Source organism: Macrobrachium nipponense, chromosome 2, assembly GCF_015104395.2.
Source record: "Macrobrachium nipponense isolate FS-2020 chromosome 2, ASM1510439v2, whole genome shotgun sequence".
NCBI classification, from domain to species: Eukaryota; Metazoa; Arthropoda; class Malacostraca; order Decapoda; family Palaemonidae; genus Macrobrachium; species Macrobrachium nipponense.
In genome coordinates this window covers 155,315,764-155,338,353 of record NC_087201.1, presented here as the reverse complement: position 1 = coordinate 155,338,353, position 22,590 = coordinate 155,315,764, and the positions used below count along the sequence as shown (strand labels likewise).

At 38.1% G+C, this 22,590-nt stretch overlaps 1 protein-coding gene across 1 annotated transcript; it reads right to left on the bottom strand.

The window, feature by feature from the left end:
- Nucleotides 1-4,857: 4,857 nt before the first annotated feature.
- Nucleotides 4,858-20,930, bottom strand: LOC135221055 (uncharacterized). The gene is made up of 4 exons (XM_064258797.1): nucleotides 20,778-20,930; nucleotides 11,902-12,049; nucleotides 7,964-8,114; nucleotides 4,858-7,579 (listed from the first exon to the last, which is right to left on the bottom strand). The coding sequence occupies exons 2-4, from the start codon at nucleotides 12,006-12,008 to the stop codon at nucleotides 6,668-6,670; spliced, it is 1,170 nt and encodes a 389-aa protein (XP_064114867.1). The 5' UTR covers nucleotides 12,009-12,049; nucleotides 20,778-20,930; the 3' UTR covers nucleotides 4,858-6,667.
- Nucleotides 20,931-22,590: the final 1,660 nt, after the last annotated feature.

Below are 22,590 nucleotides of genomic sequence, written 5' to 3'. Positions count from 1 at the left end.
TATCAGGATAATTTTGTTGGCTAAAAGTATAGAAAAGGTTGTATATAATGCAGTACAGGTGAGATATTCTGCTAAATCTACCGAGATAATGAGAAATTTACTGTCGTTTGTGTATATTTTCACGTTCATTCGAGAGGGCTGGAAGCTCTCATTTGGCCGTCATGTTAAGTACCAACCCCTTGGGATGAAGACAAAATTTCGAACAAAAGGTAAATTTTTTATTATCTCAATTGATTTCTCATATTATATCATTTGTACTGTACCATGTGCTAACCATGTTCTATATTATTCGGTCAAAAAAACTTTATAAAAGATACCTTCGTGCGCCGTGCGACCGTCTCATTAAGTTGTTATTTACATTTACCACCAGTTGATAGTTCTTCCAGTGGACTAGCCAAGTTATATTTATACAGATACTCTTGCTTCCTTTAAGAAACGATTTATCATGGTTGGGGTCGTAATTCACAGTGTTGATAAGAAGGCTACATACGTTTGCCAGAGAGGGGTATGTGAACTTCATTGTTATTGAGAGTCACATGTCATAGACAGATACATTACCCGGAACGTCAAATATTTATGAAAAGATGTAGCTGGACAGTTTTGGTCTTAACTGCGGAGTGAGGAAGGAATATTTTTAGACGTGCGCGTTCATTCAGCATGTAATATGTGTTTTAACAAGAAGATATTAAGCTACCAATAATAGGTATCAGATGCATTTTCAAGCAGATGTAGGAAATGATCCTACACAGCTTTTGCTTACGGCATGTTATACCCAAGCCCTCATTCCGTGGTAAAGTAGACTATGGCAGTTAACGTTTTCCTACGTTATTTTACTTACTGAACAAGAATTTAAAGTAATATTTATTCGGACGACTGTAATTAACCCCTAGGGGCCAGTACTAAACACGGCGAAATATACATTGGACGCCCCAATCCCTAGCCTAGTGGATGTCGTATTTGCGGTTACGTTTCTTGCAGGGTAATTCTAAAAAATAGTTCCGCACGGACTGCAAGGAACGTCACCGCGGATACCACATCCACTAGGGATTGGGCGTCCAATGTATTTCGCCGTGTTTAGTACTGGCCCCTGGGGGTTAATTACAGTCTTCCGAATAAATATTTCTTTAAATTCTTGTTCAGTAAGTAAATAACTTAGGAAAACGTCAACTGCCATAGTCACTTACTTTACCGCGGAATGAGGGCTTAGAATTACCATATATATATATATATATATATATATATATATATATATATATATATATATATATATATATGTATATATATATATATATATATATATATATATATATATATATATATATATATATACACACACACACGTGTGTGTGTATATATATATATATATATATATATATATATATATATATATATATATATATATATATATATATATATATAAAGGTGGAATATTTTGGGGAAAATATATATTAATTTATATACTGTGTATATATTTATTCTCAAAATATTCCACTCTCCTTTATTTTGCACTCAGCAGCTACACTCCCTCTCAAAAGAGAGAAGGGCCATGTAATCCATACCCACGATATTCGCCGTTTATTTCTTCTCATCATTCAATCCTGAAAACTTATAAGCATCAACTTCTTCCAGTTTTCCATCATTTGTTGTTGCTTCCTGTTCCTGACGTCTATTTGCGTTCGTAAGCTTACTCAGGCTAATAATCAATTTCTACCATCCTGCTAAAATTCTTTCACCAGCGTCGTTAACAATCTCTCTCTCTCTCTCTCTCTCTCTCTCTCTCTCCATCCTGATACATATCAACCTGCCACGTAGGGTATAATACTTTTCATAGAAACCTATATTTATGTCATCTCATTTTGCTTTCATTTTTTTCCCTCTCAAGTTCTCCTTTAACCTAGGCTAAAATATAGCGCAATTCAGTCAAGGAAAAAAGAAAAAAAAAACAGCATTAATAGCAGTTATGAGGTAACATCCGCAGAGCTAATTCCGTTTCATCTGTTTTGTTTTTTTGTAGAGCCCTCCACAAGGATGATTCCCTCTCTGGCGGGCCCTTGTACGTTTTCTAAATAAGTTGCTTATATTTTCATAATATAATTGTCTTTTGGTGTTTCCTCGTCAGTATCGGAGCTCCTGCAGAATAGGAGAGTCTTTAGTTCTTTTTTTAAATTTGCTTTATTCTTGCATGATCTTCACTTCAATCGGTATTTTGTTGTATAGTCTCGGTGCGGAATGTTCAGATGGTCTCGCAACCGACTTACTTTTTGTTCTAGGTTCAAATAGCCTATAATAAGCTTCACTTGCATGTCAGATCACAATATTCATTTCAGGTCTAACGAAATTTGAGCAGTTAATTAGATATGTTGGTTTCCCATATTTTAGTGCTTTAAAGACTGCAAGAAGTATTTTGTTTTCTATTCTTGCTTTGACTGGGAGCCAATGTAGCTCGATTAGTGCCGGGTTAATCTGGCGGCTATATTTTGTACTCCTTGCAATTTTCTTAGTAGGTAGTCACGGAGACCGTAGTATATAACGTTGCAGTAGTCAAGTCTCGAAAGTATTTGGTTCAAATTGCTGTTTTCAGAGTATCTTCGTTTAGATATTTTCTAATACGTAAATACAATGTTTCTAATATGATAGTTACAGGTTTTACAATATGCAATATATGGTTTTTCCATCGACAATTTATTAATAATAAATATTCCTTAATATGATAGTTACAGGTTTTTGCAGTATGCAACGTATTGTTTTTCATCGACAATTTATTATCAATAAATACTCCTAAGTTCCCCGCTACTGCTACAATGTTTATGGACGACCAGCAAATAGTTATTCTTTTGAAATGTTCATATTTTCGTAGTGGACTATGAGTTCCAAATAACATGCCCTCAGTTTTGTCTTCATTGAGTTTTAGTGTCTTCGCCGAACATCCACTTTCATTATTGCATCAATTTCACTAATGGCATCTACCGTTTCAAGAGGGAAATAGAACTGAGTATCATCAGCATACAGTTTATAATTAACCTTGTGCTTGTTTAGGATTCTAGATAATTCAATTGTGTAAATGCCAAATAGTAGTGGACCCAGGACGCTGCCTTGGTGCACTCCTCTAGTTAGACCTTTTTTTTCTGATTTCACATTTGACATAACCACTGTGACCTTCCTGTTTTCTAAGTGGCCTTTGTACCATTTGAGTTCATCATCTTCAGTGGCTACTATTCTCAAGTCTTCAAGCAGCAGATTATGGTCAACTGTGTCAAAACCTGCTCTTAGGTCGAGCATAATCAGGATATAGCGCCTCAGTGGCGTGGTCGGTATGGTGTGGGCGTGATACCTCGTTAGCCGCGAGTTCCATTCTCGGGCATTCCATTTAAGTGAGAGATATGTGTATTTTTGGTGATAGAAGTTCACTCACGACGTGGTTCGGAAAGCCATTGATTGGCCCCGTTGCTGAATAACCACTGGTTCCATGCAACGTACAAACACCGTAGTTTCTATTGAGTGGTATTTTCTGTAAGCTGACTGATAATCGGGTATCATGTTCAGCTGTTTCAGGTGTTTCCACATTTGTTCGTGAACTGCCGTTTCTGTAAGTTTTGATAAGTACGATAGTTTCGATATTGACCTACAGAAGCTACGATTTTCTTTATCGCCTCTTCCTTTGTAAGCCGGCTTTATACAAGTAAGCCTTTCACTATTTGGGAAGGATGTCTGTGCTAAACTCATATGGAGAATCTCAAAATATAGCTTCCGCAACTGATTAAAGTTTTTTACCTATTTTCAAGTCGTTTATGGGAAACGGGTCATTTTCACAGTAGGTATTTTTTTTTTACTTTCTCCTCGTTTTTTCGAAGTCATTCATGTTCAGTTCTTCAAAATTTCATAATTTGCTATGACTCGGTGTGATTAATGGGTAATGTCACCCATTCAGGCTCAACTTGTCACTCGCAATCTTATGGTTTTTGTTTTGTTTCATTAACTCGGTGGTATGGTTCAGTAATGGTGTCGGTTTCTTCACCACATTTACAATAGATCGTGACTCTCAAGTAATTCTTTGACATAATTGTCATCATTATTTTCTGAATGCAGGTTGAAGCCACCACAAATCAGCGTAACTGTGTTATTCAGCTAACAAGTTTTGTTTGTTTGTATGGTGTTTTTACGTTGCATGGAACCAGTGTTATTCAGCAACGGGACCAACGGCTTTACGTGACTTCCGAACCACGTCGAGAGTGAACTTCTATCACCAGAAATACACATCTCTCACTCCTCAATGGAATGGCCGAGATTCGAACCCGCGACCACCGAGGTGAGAAGCAAACACCAAACCAACCACGCCACTGAGGCGCTACTAACAAGTTTAGGAAGTCACTGAATTCGTCTAGGAATGATCTCTTACTTGTGCTTGGTGGTTTATAAACTGTTATAAATTATGTGTATTTATTTATGTGCGTAATTTTAGTGTTGATATATTCAAATGTTTGAACACATTTTGGTTCATTATGGATATTTAGTATACTTTTTTTTTTAACAAAGATTTCCACTCCACCACCTTTTTTGTTTTCTCACGGTACAAAGTAAAGTTGTGAGCCCCTAAAGTCATTTTGTTTATTTTAGAACAATCACTTACATTATTACGTATCCAGGTCTCCGTTTGCATACATATATCTAGATTGTTATCATTTATAAGATTTATAATTTTCAGTTTTATTTCCTACTGACTGTGTTTATTTAATTGCTTAGAAAATTATTATCATTAGTCAAAGCCATGATCCGTATCATTTTTCGCCCTTGATACTTGTTCTTTACGTACTTTAATTCCCAGACAAAGAGAAATGAGGTGGTCAACAAACAAAGAAACGTGACGAAAACATTTTATTGAATATTACCTACAATAGTGCATATGGTTATATAATTCAAATCAAATGTTTGTCGGAAAATAATTGGAGAACATATTCAATACCCGTCTGGTAGATTATATACTTTCGTAGCAATTATAAATACAATTCATCAAGGTCTACAGAGATACTTGCAATTAGTTACAAAAGAGGAGATCAAAGGTATCATAATTATGCCAAGGAAGTTGTTGCACAATGAACTTAAGACAGTGACATTCCGTCTAAATTTAGAAGGCTTGGATTAGTGACAAGAAAATGTTGCGAGAGAGAGAGAGAGAGAGAGAGAGAGAGAGAGAGAGAGAGAGAGAGAGAGAGAGAGAGAGAGAGAGAGAGAGAGAGAGAGAGGCTCGCAAAGATAATCGTGAAACTTTAATTTTATGAAGTAGCCTATTATGATCATTAAATGAAAATAGGAAATCTTTAGCCAAAATCAAATGTAGCACAACCAGCTTATTGCAAGTTTAGGAAATTAGAATTACGGGTCATTCCCAGAAATTGCTTATGGGTTTTGAGTAAAAACGAATATATATGTGTAAAACATATTAGACGTGTTTTTGATATAGTTATTATTTATTATTATTTTTTTTTACCGGAGATGAGTTTGTTCTAATTTTGTAGATGGCGCTGTTTTAGAATCGAACATAGTAACGTTTCTGGGCGATAGGAAAATTCGGTATTTCAGGTGAAAGAAAGTGAAACGAGGGGAAGAAGTAAAATAATTATTACAAGATAAAATAGACTAATGCTCGACACAACCACACTGATCGAATTGCACAACGGATACGAAGATTGCCGAATCTGTTTTGCCTTCATTGGCAATGCCACTGCGAAATTAGCCCTGCAGATTTACAGAATACCTGTGACACTTCCTTGATAGCCATGAAGCATCAAAACCGAAGCAGATCCTTGCGTAAACGATGTTCTGGTTTTAATAATGAAGAGAATATAAACGGGCTTTGTGAGATTAATGATAGGAAAAAATATGTATTTTGATTTGATAAGGTCCAGCTCTTAGACAGGGGAGTGTTTCTTAGATTCTTTGCTTTTTTTGTAGTTTCGTTTACATACAGAAGCATAAGCAGTTTCTGGTAAGGCTGTTTGAAATGATCGTTTGAGCCCCGTCCGAGCTTGGTATTTTACGAAACAAGTCAACAATGCATTTCGTCTACTATAAACGGACTTCGGAAAGTTCATATACAACCATGCTTTTACCTTTTGCATAAATAATTGAAATACGAAGGCGTACTTTTGTAAGTAGCGTTCGTGAACGAAAAAGCAGCGAATAAATTAATGAATGAATTCAAAGCTTACGCACAAATGACAAATATAGGTCTGACGCGTAATAAATACAGATCGAAGTTGCTGAACCTCAGCCAGATTTATTTGAATATTATGATGCCTTTTGTAGGATTTAATTTTTAGGCAATTCCTTCGGTTTAAGCGATACCGACTGATGGGTTATGAAGTACTCTGAGTCCACAACTAGCAAACTATTGCTGATGGCAGGTGATCTAGATTTGAAGTATTTTTGAAAATATATTTCCAAGTTAGCAGTTCCTACTGAGGCTTTAGTGACGCCTATATCTAAGGCTAATGAATAACCAATTTACCCTTTTTCTGTTGTAGAGCTACCAAATTAAATAGCATACAATGAGAAAGTCTCGAATGCCACATTATCATATTTACATCTGCTCACTGTTGGTATATAATTGGTTACTCAGTCTTCCCGAGTTGCTGGCTAAAATTGGATTGATGTGAATTGTGCATTTTTCTCAGACCAACACCTGCAAACAAGTCAGTAATGCCAACATGATTCCTACAATTTGGAAACCGCTCTTGTTAGAAGGAGCTGAACCGTGAAACTGTAACCCAGTCCCCGTACCTGTGTCGACCTGTGGACTGGGAGCACTTTCAGACTTTCTGAGGGTTTTCGTCGGTATAATTTCCTCTACGATTTCGCTTTGGGTTCCATACCCAACGACCACGCTGGTGTCGGGGCAGCTAGCTAACTTGAGGATCAGCTGGAATTCGTTCAACACCAGACACGTCGAGGAGGCAGTGCAAGGGATTTTGTGGAAGTAGACGTAGAGCTCGTCGGGACATATGACTGATTGCCCCTTCTTGGGCGTCTGTGACTGTAGGAAAAACTCCAGCATCGGTTGCAGGGTGGCTTGAACGAGTGGCTGAAGCCAGTTGGCGTAAGACTCGAAGTCTGCATTGATATCTTTGCGGGCGTAACCGGCCTGATCCAAGAAAAGCGTGCGGTACAGGTCAGTGACTTTGCCCTGGAAGCCAGCTTGATTGACGAGTACATTCTGCTCGTGAGCTAAAGCTGTCGCAGCAAAATCATTCGAGAACCTCTTCTGGATGGCCACATTGGGATCTCGGCTGTTGTAGATTTCAAAAGGGACCAAGTAGAAAGGCGTACCAATGGCGTAGTTAGGCCAGTCAATCTTTTTCTTGCGGGATAAGAGTCCTTGTTTCTTTGGGACTACCGTCTGGTTGACCATGGGCCAGATGGGCAAACCGTGGGTGTACCAATGATAGCCATTGGTCAATTTCACTTCTTCATCAATAAACCAGTTATCATTACACATGATATCTGGCGCATCTCCAGACTTCCAGCTCACCTTATCACTGAAGTCATCACGGTGAATGTAAATTACACCAAATTGCTCTGCTCTCTGAAAAGAGAAAGATGCTCAGAATAAGATTTTTAAAAAATTAGTGCTACATGTTATTTCCTATATAGTTATCTGTTATATCTTGTAATACTACCTGAGTACCATATCACCCCTTATGAAGGACGTTTGTCTAGTAATCAATAGGGTGGAAAAGGTATGTATAATGCCACAGCCAATGCCATCATTCAAGAGGACTTTCCCCTATACCCATACCGCGTCGGGGTTGCCTGTTGAGCGGTACTTTGTAAGTTATTTTTGCACAATAAATTGTCATCTCTTTCACCTACTAATTTTGAGTCTGGCATATGGTAAATCGGTCTGACTACGTTGTGAATGTCAACATTACCCTCGAAAAAATGTCTGACGAAGAGTCCGCAAGCTTACCCGTGGAGACGTCAGAGGAAGAGTCTGGTGCTGGGAGGGGGAGGCGCCCTTTAGTAATACGTGACGATGGCCCGCTTCGCACAGCTGTCGTAAGACGCTGGTGCGGATCTGGGACGCTGCGCCGTGCATCATGTACACCGAAGAACACTCCCTGTGCAGACGGAAAGTTCAAGACGACTGATGATTAGATGGAATGAGGAAGTCATTGCAGTCACTTAGGTGACGAAGGTGAGAACAGACGAAGATGATTAGTCAGATGGGGTTTAAGAATGAAGGCACAAGGAATACACATTGTTTGCTGCAGTACTTCAACAAGAGAGGTGACATGCTAACATGCCTGTGTGCTTATGTGATAAAACAAAATAAAATAATCTGAAGAGCTAACAGAGAGCAACCATGGGTACTGTCTTTAAATGAGATTGCTAATAATTCTCTCTTCTTCTTCTTAGAATGAATACTGTAGAATTTTTGGAAGTCAAAGTTTATTTTTATCACCGAAAACTTAAATTTCAGATTAAAAGATAATACGAATGGTTCTTATGACAACTAACGTCAAAAGTGTCGTTGTATTTAATGTTTATAAATAAAGTAGTAAAAAATTGTTTAAAAAAATAGCTTCATTCTTTTAATATTTTAAATTCCTTTGCTCATATCCCGGGGCCAAGAATTTCTGGCACAAGAAAGGCAGTGCCATGAGATTAAACAGCTGGGAAAACGGGTTTCAAAGCAGATTTGTGGTCTAGATTCAAAATAGAACACCTCCCCGAACGTTATAGAATTCTAAAACTAAAAATCACACCAACTACAAAACCACAGCACCATTCGAGAAGAAATGACGAAAAGATTGCCTCTGGCTAATCCACATTCTTCAGTGCTTGGTCACTGGGCTAAACTCCGGACGAAATTCAGTTTGTGGGAACTGTCACTGCTATTGAGCCAAATTTTTAAAATAATTTTGCAAATTATCACAGACAGAAGTTGTAACGGTGGTAACTTTTCTAATCGTTTAATAGTTTCGAAAATTATTAATCGTTACAACGTATCGCATAACAACAAACACCATAGCAATTATTATTATTATTATTATTATTATTATTTTTTTTTTTTTGCTCTATCACAGTCCTCCAATTCGACTGGGTGGTATTTATAGTGTGGGGTTCCGGGTTGCATCCTGCCTCCTTAGGAGTCCATCACTTTTCTTACTATGTGCACCGTTTCTAGGATCATACTCTTCTGCATGAGTCCTAGTTTTTCTAGATTCCTTTTCAGGGATCTTGGGATCGTGCCTAGTGCTCCTATGATTATGGGTACAGTTTCCACTGGCATATCCCATATCCTTATTTCTATTTTCAGATCTTAATACTTATCCATTTTTTCCCTCTCTGTCTCTTCAACTCTGGTGTCCCATGGTATTGCGACATCAGTGAGTAATACTTTCTTCTTGACTTTGTCAGTCAACGTCACGTCTGGTCTATTTGCACGTATTACCATATCTGTTCTGATAACATAGTCCCAGAGGATCTTTGCCTAATCATTTTCTATCACTCCCTCAGGTTGGTGCTCGTACCACTTATTACTGCAAGGTAGCTGATGTTTCTTGCACAGGCTCCAGTGGAGGGCTTTTGCCGCTGAATCATGCCTCTTTTTGTACTAGTTCTGTGCAAGTGCCGGGCATTCGCTTGCTATGTGGTTTATGGTTTCATTTTTCGTATTGCACTTCCTACATATGGGAGAGATGTTATGTCCGTCTACCGTTCTTTGAACATATCTGGTTCTTAGGGCCTGATCTTGTGCCGCTGTTATCATTCCTTCAGTTTCCTTCTTTAGCTCTCCCCTCTGTAGCCATTCCCATGTGTCATCGCTGGCTAGTTCTTTAGTCTGTCTCATGTATTGTCCGTGCACTGGTTTGTTGTGCCAGTCCTCTGTTCTGTTTGTCATTCTCCTGTCTCTATATATTTCTGGGTCTTCGTCTACTTTTATTAGTCCTTCCCATGCACTCTTTAGCCATTCGTCTTCACTGGTTTTCAGATATTGCCCCAGTGCTCTGTTCTCGATGTTGACGCAGTCCCCTATACTTAGTAGTCCTCCCCCTCCTTCCTTTCGTGTTATGTATAGTCTGTCTGAATTTGCTCTTGGGTGTAGTGCTTTGTGTAATGTCATATGTTTCTTGGTTTTCTGATCTATGCTGCGGAGTTCTGCCTTCGTCCATTCCACTATTCCTGCGCTGTATCTGATTACTGGCACTGTATCTGATTACTGGCTTTTATCATATTTCCGGCGTTGAGTTTTGACTTGAGTATCGCCTCGAGTCTCTGCATATATTCTTTCCTGATCGTGTCCTTCATCTCTTGGTGTTTTATATCCCCTCCTTCCATTATTCCCAGGTATTTGTATCCTGTCTCATCTATGTGTTTGATGTTGCTCCCATCTGGTAGCTTTATCCCTGCAGTAGTCGTAACTTTGCCTTTTTGTATGTTGACTAAGGCGCATTTTTCTATTCCAAACTCCATCCTGATGTCCCCAGATACAATCCTTACAGTCTGGATTAGGGTATCTATTTCCTTGATGCTCTTACCATACAGCTTGATGTCGTCCATGAACATCAGATGGTTTGCCTCTTTTCTTGAGTTGGTACCCGGCATCTATCTTCTGAGTAGTGGGGACAGTGAGTCGCCCTGGAAGATCCCTCTCCTGATATTAACCTCTGCAAGTCTTGTTCCAGAGCTTGTAAGTATTGTATTCCATTTGCACATTGTATTTTTGAGGAAGCTGATGGTGTTTTCCTCTGCCCCATATATTTTCAGGCATTCTATTAGCCACGTGTGTGGTGTTATGTCGAAGGCTTTCTAATAGTCTATCCATGCCATGCTTAGGTTGGTTTTCCTTCTCCTACTGTTTTTCATTACCATTTTGTCTATCAGGAGCTGGTCTTTTGAGCCCCTACACTTCCTTCTGCAGGGGATGGTGTTTGTCTCCTCTAGGTAGTTGTATAGCCTTTCACTGATGATACCTGTTAGTAATTTCCACATTATTGGTAGGCAGGTGATAGGCCTGTAGTTACTGGCTATATTTCCCTTACTCTTGTCTTTTTGTACTAAGGATGTTCTTCCTGTGGTCATCCATTTGGGTGCATGGTGATTTGAGATACAATGCTGGAGTTGTTCTGATATTCGTGGGTATAGGGCCTTGAAGTTTTTGAGCCAGTATCCATGGACGTCATCGGGACCTGGGGCTTTCCAGTTTGGCATTTTCTTTAGTTGGTGTCTGACTGTGTCTGTCGTGATCTCTGTGAATCTTTGTTTTATTCTCCCTGTTTCTTCTTCCTTGACTTCCTGGAGCCATGTTGCATGTTTGTTGTGTGATACCGGATTGCTCTTTATGTTTTCCCAGAGTCTCTTACTTGGTTCATTATTATTATTATTATTATTATTATTATTATTATTATTATTATTATTATTATTATTATTATTATTATTATGAGAGGTAAGGAAAATGTTTTGAGTACGGGTCCAACGAGTTTATAATCACGTAAATGGCGAAAGAAATAAAGGAAAGGTTAAGTCGTACAGACTCAAAGGCTCTTGATATGTCTGGTGAACAGAAAATCGCTTCAAGACTTATTTCTGCCCAAAATAAAGAGCAGTATACGTTTCCATTGTTTATGTTGAGAGAGGTGGTCCACTGCACTCTAATTATATATATCAAACATATATATCACATACTCCCTAAAATTATTTATATTCGCCAACATTAAGTTACAAATATTTAATATCCAATTCGCTTTGCCCTTCGAATAACTCCGAAGGTGAAGTGTGTGCTATAATATATATATATATATATATATATATATATATATATATATATATATATATATATATATATATATATATATAGCGACCCCCCCTCCCCCCCACCCGTACAACAAGAGGACCACTTACTGCCTCTGAATAGGATCGGTGAGGTGACAGACTTCCGCAGCGCAGAAGGACGTTGCCGCCAGGAGGGCGAGTAGCACCGGGGCCAAAGGCCCCACTAATCCCGTCATGATGTCCCGGATTTAGTCTTATTAAGATGACGTCACTGTACCTGTAATGTGGCAAGGGGGAAAGGTAACGTACGTGTACACAAGTTGAGTATATCAGTACATTTGTGTGTGTGTGTGTGTGTGTGTATGTGTATCTATATTAGAGCATAGATAAATTTCGAGGTCATTCGGTAGACAGAAATTCAGTTCAATAAATAAAGTTAGGTATCTCACAATTCATATGTTCTCCGTGACATCACTAAATAATTTGCTAAAAATTAGAAGCAACTTGCAAGCACGTAGGTTATGTTCAGTGGTTCATTAGGGAACATGTCCTTCTGAACAATAAAGGATCATGTTCTTCTGAACATGATCCTTTATTAACGAAATTTTCGACTATTTCGTCTCTTTGATCGCTGTAAAGTTTTATTTTCGTTCATTTTATGAAAAGTTTTATGAAAGTCTAAAAAACCAGAATAGAATTAAATTTCAAAGTCATAGAGGGAATAAACAAAATGACATATTGACATTGATAAAAGTAAGTAATTAAAACCCTGAAAATTGAGTCTAAATCCAATCAAGAAATGCACATCACCATAAACCGCAGTTGCAACAACAATTGATAATTAAAAAATACTCCATCGTTCATTAATGGAATACAAGCCATTATCTAATTTCCATAGTCAACAAGTACTGCATATTAAATAATTACAAAACTACAGCGGCCGACCTCCGTGAAAATTGTCATTCATGGAAATGTAGACCCTGAAAATGCTTTGAACGAGCGGACATCCGGTTCGCTAGTCATTTCCGTGATCACTCTATGCAATACGTGACAGCTACATATTTTTGGACGATTAGGTTCACCCTGTAATTTCATTTTATCTGATTAGAGAGGTAAAGAATGCCATTCAAAGAGAAGGAAAGAAAGAGGGCTGGGGTCGGGGGGTGGGGAGGGCGGTCCGTTTGGGACGGAATTTACAGTCAAAGCGGTGCTGTGAACTCGGAACTTTTGCGCAGAAGTGAAAGTCCCATTGAATAATCATAGCAGTTTTATACTGTTCAAAGCGATGTTCATTCAAGGCCTGTAATCATAGATACTTGCAAACAAAACCTGACGACCCTGAATCGGAAACGGGCTCCAAAGATGATGTATATATATCTCTCTCTCCTGTAACTTGGCTGAAATTGGCACATAATCCCTTCGGCAAAATGGGCACAGCACTTTGTTGACAAACTAATATGGATGACAGTAATTTCATCCGCATATTTTCTCTGCTATATAAGTCAAAGGTTTGGAGGGTTAACTTACGGAGTATAAACAGCGACAGAGTACACCAGGATTAATAGAGTACAGGGTTATAGTCTCGGCCACATCACCGTCTGGCTGCTTTTGGTCCAAGATCAAGGAAGCTGTCTTAACCCGGATTAAGGTGCTCTTCACCTGGTCAGCCCTTTTCATCTCAACGACCCGACCGCGTCCGTGGTTTCTGCATTAGCCAAATGACAATACAAAGACCTGGAGATTAACGGGGACCAATGAATCCGACCTGTACAATTCAAGAGTACCTCGTCCATGAAATCAGATTTCTAAAGACTCAGTTTCACTGATGATGGCGGGAAAACTGCGAAAGCTGCACTCCAAATTAAAATTAGCCGTATGCCTCGAATGCTGGGAAATCCCCGAACTCTTTGAGCCGTATTTTATTAATTCATGCCTCATTAATCTTCAGTTAACGCATGGTATTCCATAAACACCGGCATCAGCCGTTTCTTTTATTTAGTTAGATGGTTTTAGGATAGTGACAAAATAAACAGATTGTCAGATTTTAATGTGTGTTTAGTTACTGTTTTCGTATTTTCAATTTGTGGGAGTTTGGTTTCATTCTTAATGTCTGTTCCTTGAAGGCCTTCTATATGTTTGTCTGTATGCATTCATGTATGTATGTTTGTTTGTATGTATGTTGTTTGTATGTTTACACACCCCCATTATATATATTATAGTATATCTATATATATATATAATATATATTATATATATATATATATATATTGCCGAGCATATTCCACCATTCGGCACTGGCTTAAATTAAATTAAAACAAGCGGCAACCCTCTTACATTTAGTTACTGGCTATCTCTCTGCAATGGAATCAAACTATATAAGCTTGGCTAATGAATCCTCGTATATACAAAAAATATACTTTTTATTTCCCAAACTAGCTGAACATGATATGGAACAAAGTGATTAAATGTCATAATATAAAGAACTAAGTCTGACCCATAAAAAGACTGTAACTGTCATTCTATTCTCCTGAATTAGATTAAGTAATCACCCCTAAAACTCACAATCTATTTGTTTTTACATTTAAATAGTCAAGTCTTTTAGAGAATCCCATTTTCTTGTATAATGCCATGAACCCATCTGAAATAAAGAGACATATCTATTATATTCCCCAACATATAAATAAATGTTAAATAAATGTATACACACTACACTTCTCTCTTTTCAAAAGGCAACTTTTCCTAAGTCTTTTTAAAGGTACCATACCTTTTATGACGGGCTTGTCTGACCTCGAGACCTCCAAAGCCGTCCTGCGTCTTATCTCTGACAAAAGGAGAGTGTCACCTTTCTCTAGGACCTTGGGCTGCCGGACCCATATATTACACAAACAAACACACACACACACACACACATCTGGTCACGCCTTTAAAATGGCATAGCAACTGAGAGCCTCACCCAGGCTGTAAGGGTCACCAGCCTTATATTGCATGATCATCAATTCAGACAGTTCTTTCATTTCAGCACCCTTCGAGGCATCCAGTGTTTGTCGCTAGGCCCTCTTGTCTCTAAGCGGAGAAAGCTGAGATCTAACAATTCACTGATATATTTGCTTTTACTTTTAAGATATATATATATATATATATATATATATATATATATATATATATATATATATATGTAAACAAATTATATACAGTTTTCAAAAAGAAAATTCTAAAATATATTTATACACCAAATCGCAGCCGACACAAAACGTCATATAGTAATGACAGCTCTTCTATATGATTCTGGTGATTGTGGACAGTTGGTAGGTAACAAATGTATTAACTGTATAGAGAATAACCAGGTGTGTGGAATTAGAAAAGGAAAGTGGTGAGTAGGGGGTGGGTAGAGAGAGTTTAGCTCCCTCCTGGGTCGAGGTGGCAGCTTAAGGATGTAGTAAAACTATCTCGTCCGTTAAATCAGATTCTTAATGTCCTTCAGTTACTTTTGAAAAACAGCTAAGATTCAGCTCTGTTAACAAAATTCCCCCAACTCTGCGCCATATCTTATTGAAATTAATTCACTGTGTTCTGTATAAACACCGGAATCTGGTGTTTTTTTTTTTTTTTTTTTTCAAGTATATACTAAAATGGGATCTGTGATGCCTTTAGGATTGTTGGATTTGACGTGTTAAGTTACTTTCATGATATTTTAACGTGTTTATAGTATTTCCAAAATGACCAGAGCTCTCTGGCGGGTCTGTTTGGGTGCTCCCACGTGTGTTTAATCTCCGCATATCTGCCAAATTTATAATAACAACAGAGATAAAATTATTTCTCCCATGACAGATATCAAATATCATCTTTAACGTTATGCAGAATTCTAAATCAATTACATAGGTTCACGATTGATAGTTTTTTTTTTTTTTTTATGCAATAACAAGAAACGGAGTCAGATTTTCTATCAACGTGGCATATCATTTTGGTGCTGTTGCCACTATTTCAAACAGACCCACGCGCGTTTAAATCCACTAATGAATAGCTTAGATTCTCTCCAGGGGCCACTTTCGGTGGTCACTGTACACGTCTGGAGGCAGTGTTCTTTTCTACAAATACCTTGATTTCTTAATATATAGAATAAATTGGTGAGCAAGGAAATATGAAATAAAGCATAACAGTAAGTTTGACGATTGAGAAAATAAACAATCGTATACAGACAGGTTCTCTCTCTCTCTCTCTCTCTCTGACAGAATCATAGATAGGAAACAATGACTGAATATTGCATAAATATGATAATGCAAAGTTTTGGCCTGACTGAAGTGAGGAATGACTTTGACACCGACTTACAAGTCATTCCTGGTGTCCTCACAGCCATGGATAGACACCAACTTCACAGCCAAGAAAAGGTAATCATATACAAAATAAATAAGTATTTGCTAGAGGAAAAGGCGAATGGAGGGCCTATGTTATCCCATAAAAAAGCTCTCGCTCGGACAGCTGTAAGAGAGAGAGAAGAGAGAGAGAGAGAGAGAGAGAGAGAGAGAGAGAGAGAGAGAGAGAGAGAGAGAGAGCAGGGCCGAATAGGAAGATGATCAAAATACCTGGGAACGAAAAGCCCCTATAATCTTATAATTATAGCCTCGGGGTTTGTCATAAAAACATTCAAAGGTCTGTCACACACGGGTCAGTTGTTGTTTTCGTAAAATTGGTAACAGGGCAGATCTTTAAACGCCATGGCAGAGAGCTCTCGTCGCGATGGCAAGACTATAGTTACTTTCTTGATGTTTTCAATATATGAGAGCTTTATTTCGTCGTTAATCTGTCCGTTTATTGTTGGTCGGACTCGATAGTATATTGTGATGAATGTCGGGTACACTTCCCGGGCCAAGTGTTCACGAATGTTTGCAGATTGTTTTCCGGTTTCTCTGAGAAACAGATCGCGGCTTACACAGATGTTTACTGAAACAAGCGGACCCAATCTCAAACGAATCTTTCAGCGGGTCTGCCCACCAGACCAGACCCAGGTGGGCATTAACGAGAACCGTGACAAGGGCGTAAGCAAAGACTGATAAGATCTCATCCACGTCATAAGCAATTCCATTTTTAATCCCACCAACGCCGCTATTCCACATCCTGATAGTCCACATGAATGTCCCCTTTCACCTGGCAACTCTCCTCATGCAGTAGTAATTACTATTGGAATAGTGTCAGTTGAAATGTACCTTTTTGCGCTAATTTTTTGTATGAGCCTTTCAATTTCACTCACATACACACACACAAACACACACTGGACGCAAAGTCAAACTATTTCAAGGAACTTGTTAGAATCTGTTTTGATTCAGTTAACCTGGGTGAATAATTTTAATGAAGGTCAAGGATTACTTTCTTTTGACCCGGTCACAAAACACATGTTCCAGAAGGAATTGAAAGATAGAATAAAGAGGATTACTAAGAAGTAGATTTCGATTTTAATCTGTTGACCGTTCTGTGACCTCCCGACCTTTTTGTATTCCCTTACGACTTGTACCCACCATTTATATAGGCCCTTGCTTCTGTATATCTTTGCTACGGGCTGCTCTATGAGCAAGAGCCCGTGCTGGCATAAGGCCAGCTTAATAAAAAAAAAAAACAACAGCATGTATATCTTTAGCTGGTGTGACCATGTCTTGGTAATAAGACGAAAGTAGGTACTTAGCATCTCCAGTGTTTCAATTTTCCTTCGTGGCTGTAACTGCGTTCATTTATGTGTGTGTGTGTGTGTGTGTAATTTGTGGTCAGTTTTTCTTTTTTTTCTGTAATTTCTAGACCTCGTGATTTATGGAAAACCCATAAATCTTACAAGCAGCTGTGAATGCATTTATTTACTTCATTACTAAAACGGTCATTTTTTCTATCCATTTCAGACTTGTTCATTCGGTGTATGTGACAAACCTTTATTATTGGTTAACTTTTACCTCAAGAATCAATATGAAAAGTCATTTGAATTTACTGCACAGTGTCTAATTGCGAGCTGGCAAGGTTGGTAAATCCGTTTTTCAAGGCGAATGATTGCTCGCTCTCTCTCTCTCTCTCTCCTGTGATCAAAGATTATCATTATAAATTCTCTGTTGATGATATTTTCTTGTCCTAACATTTCTCTACGGAAGCTGTTATCTCTCTCTCTCTTGATATGTACTAATCCGAATCTCATTTGCATGTTAAGCTGTGGGTTTTGGCATTGATATGACTTTACATTAAGTAAAAAATTCAATGTCATTACTTTAGATGCTGAGATTTAGCCTTTGGTCACGGGTTTCTGTGAAGTATTTAAAAGATGGCAACTTGGTTTCTATATCTGCGTGAGTCTTCGCGTAGTTGTGGTGGTGTAACCCACACAGCAAGGTCTGAGGAATTCGCGCTAATTTGCATATGTCGATCATCTTTTCCCTTTCCTTGTAAAGACATTTAAAAGTTTCTCATTATCAAGGATGATATCAGGACAGGGAGGGAGGTAGCAGCTGTGTTATTATTGGAGTTTGGATATTGAATTTTCCTATTTTTCTTCAAATGTATACTCGTACTCCCGTCATGGTTTCTTGATATCATCAGTGTTCAGGTGTTGCTGGATCTAGTCTAGTTCTTTGCTGGTAGATTTCCAGTTACTATAAAGAGTGAATTCTGATAGCTATTGGGATTCACTGTATTTCCCTATAACATTTAGACATCTTCCACCGCTTGTGGCTCTTCTTGTCTTGTACAGTTGTATCCGTAAATGGAAGACTTTTTGTCCACTTCCACTTTCAATGCGAAACAGACCTTCAAATGGAAGTAGATTCAGAGTACCGAAGCTCAAGATATTTTCCGATGGTCATAAATAATAATAATCAATGCAACTGATATAAACAGGGGGAATAACAAGCGAAGTGCTATTTGTTGATGGAGAACCGGTTATTGATAAGCTGACCCGAATATAGACAAAACTGATAAATGAAGAATGAGTTCGGAGCGGGCGATGAGTGTTTAAGGGAATGACATAGAATCTGTAAGTCGCATCGGCAATATCGTCTTCATGAATTCCTTCGGGTAGCATTTTTATGTCCGTAGAGAAGGAAAGTCTTTTTAATCGGTAACCCACATCTAATGTCATTTCTGCCAGGCAGCCTACATGAATGATGCTGTGGATTCTTCCAAATCAGATAGTAAGAATTCCAAGGCTTGTACCTGTTTTTTTTTTTTTTTTTTTTTTTGTGAAAGCTCTCTTCTATGTTCTTACTGCAAACCCACAAATGTCTGGAGAAGCCTGAAGGCTATAAGAGAACGCAGTAATTTTACTGAGAAAGATAGGTCATCTCCTATGTTAACAAGGATTTCGGTTGCTGCAATAGCAGGAAATTCATCAGCAAAGAACCAAAAGAAGAATTAATAAATGTAATAGCAAACTTCTGCTAAGAACAAGGGCCAACATGTAACAATAGAAAGCATAATAGCCAGAGGGGTTACTTCTCAAGACCTCAACCGAAGTAGCACTGTCTCCATAACGAGAAAAGCACAGCTCTTTAAAAAAAAAAAATTAATGACCAACACGGAATTACTGATAAAGAGGTCTGAGTGATATTAATGGATCCTTCTCTAATTATCATTCTTTTTTATGAGATAACTCTCCCCAAGGTAGTCCTTTTCAAAGCTTGTCTCATTCGGAATGATGCTGCTATATAAGGACCCTGACATCAACTCCATATTACCCCATGTAATTGAAATGACCCACACACATATATACATGTGTGTTTGTGTGCGTGCTGGCGCGTTTGTTTGTATTAACGTACAAACACTCAAATGTGTGTGTTGTACACTTGAGAGACAGGTCATTCACACCAACAAAATAAACCTAACTATGTTATCTTTAGTAACTATCCAGAATTTAATTGAACGATAGTGTCATAGCTGTCTCCTAGTCATAAATTTCGTTACAGTTTTTGTTGGGTATTTTAAAACCACCAGGGTCATCGTACCTCTTGTTAAATGTGTGTACAGATTTCATAGCAGAGTTTTAAATGACAGTTCTAAAAATACAGTCCCTCGCTGGGGCTACACGAGTGAACGAACGTTTCGTTTACCTTTTGAAATTGCGACAGCGAGTGAATGTACTTTGCAATAGAAGCAACAGCGTTACGCCCACTGCCAAAACTTTAATTGCGGCTGTCAGTTTTGATAAATTAAGTCTCCAGTGTTTGGTCGCTCTGAAGTTCGTCAACTTCGTTTTGAATAAGAATTCCTCCTTTAGAAGCCACCTGTTTAACTATACTGTCGGTAGGCTACTTGCTCAGAAAGTAAATGAGTCAGTATGGCATATAGACATCCTCAGGAAGCAACAGGTGTTAAGGTTTAGCAATGCCCAACCTTCGTGTACCATGTTATGCAATACAGTTTGTACTCTAGGAAACTGACGGTAGTTTCTATAGCGAGTCATGATTTTGCCTAAAAAATATATTTAGTTACGTTTCAGACCCCACGGACATTTTTGCCTTTGCAGATCGTAGAATTCTATCAGAACTGTAAGTCAAAGCAAGTTGGCTCTCATGTAAACTAACACACGTTTCTTGAAAGAATAAACAAACAGTGGTGCCTTGTACATAGGTGTTGCCGTTCTCATCACGTTTTCTCTTACGACTTATGGCAATGTCAGGGTCTTCGAACGTTACGGAGAGACTTGTGCATTTGGAAATTTTCGTTTCCACGTTAAACAGTGTTTTCCAGCCACTTTCACCTCCTTGATTTTATATTCACAGAAATTTCCATCACACAAGTTCGGTATTAAATGTGCACAGACATTAAGCGAAAGTGAAAATCAAAATGGCATCACCAAGAAAACTTTTTCCGAACACTAGGTAGAGCACACTGGGCACATCACAGATTGCCATATGAAAGTGAAAGTATGGTTTATCATATAAGATAAATAATTTCAGTAAGCTAATTCCATGTGCACTACTGTTATGATTACACACTCGTTTCCGGAGGGTAAAAACCCAGATATGACGAACGATACTTACAGAAATCGAATCAGCTGTAACGCATCCTCACACTGTGAACTCGACGTGGCTAGAGACTATACCAACTTTACTCCTACTCTGCCTGACTCACACTGACAGCAGCAGCTCACAGCACAGCAGGAGCGGTACACACAACACACTGAACACAGTGTACGTGGGGGATTCGGCTGTAGAATGCGAGCCCACGCCAACCTGTTTTTTGTATCTTTATCCTTTGGTGCAAGAAAAGTTCTCTTTGGCGAAATCCTTGCAGGACGTTAGGCAGCACTAACTAAGGGATGAACATTCGTGTGATAAATTTACCGGTCTCCGTGCTGGATGGCAGATTGTATAATATAAATAACTCGTTTTAGGTTCTTGAAATTGGTTGACGCAACTTTTGATATTGCATAGCGGTCAGCTGACGGACCTCTAACCCAATCATGCTTGAAAGAGAGAATTTAATCCAATTTTAATGTAGATGTATAGTGTTTCAAACTGTCCTTCTCAAACAAGCCAAAAAATACAATAGAATTACACTGATGTTGAAACCAAAACACGAAGACTGTGTCCGAAATGATGCCGTCAGTCTCATTATTTCAAGGCCATCAGGTAAGCATCACTTTTTGTCCTGGCCTTACCTTGTCGTACATTTTCGAGAGATTCGGAATGCGACGTAATTTCTGGACCGTGGGTGAAGAGTCATGGTCATACAGAAGCAGGGTTGGGCGGCGAAGGGAAGTGGCAGTCCGTATGACGACTCCCTTTTCCTAAAATTCAAGGCTGCCACTATCTCTGCTAAAATGACTTTGGCGAATATATCATGCATTGTTCTTCATGTAATTTTATTCCAAACCTTCGGAGATATGCTTGTATTACTGTTTAATGTAACCACGTAGTAAAACTTACAAGTCGCCTTTTCTTCTTCTTCTTCTTTTTGTGCACTCGATGTAGCAAGATCCCATGCTGGCACGCGACCAACTTGCTCTGAATAATGAAGCAGAAGAAAATATAAATTGACTCTCCCAACTTCTTTCCTTCTCTTAAATAGATTCACTCAACGCATAGCCTCTTTACTTCAGTGTATAGTTTAATAAGCGTACTACTTTAATCAATAAATCTCTTAGAATTAGAATTAATTTTATAGTATAAAAGGGTAAAAAAACAATTCGCTATACAGAATGGCTTCAAATACCATGTAGATAATCACATCGCCTAACATTCATATTGTTATGAAACATCTGTGATCTTGATCTTATATCAAAATTTATCATTTTTATCTTATATCATTAATTCGTGTCCCCATAATATGTGAAAGCACGAAAATCTTAGTTTTATCCTTGAAACAATTGATGGTTTCTGTTTACTGTATTTATGTATGATCATTTTATATTTTCATTTGTTACTACATTGGGTATATATATAGGGTATATATATATATAATATATAATATATATATATATATATATATATATATAGATATATATATATATATATATATATATATATATATAATGTGTGTGTCTGGATGAGAGAAAGGTTCCCAGGGCATGTTTAAGAGTAATATTTGTTCCCATTTAGTAAAGGTGAAGGTGATGGATGTTAACTGTAAGAATTGTATGAGCATAACATTCTAACTATAGCAGGGAAAATGCAAGGTAGGATATTGACTGAGGAAGTATGAGAACGTAAAACAGCAGGCAAAAGGACTGACTTGGAAGAGCAATGTGTATGTGTGGCATACATGGACTAAGAAAGTTTGTGAGAATCTTAAAGTGAGGCAGTGTATGAAGGGCGTTGATAATGTACGTATGGTATAGAAGCCAAGTTATAG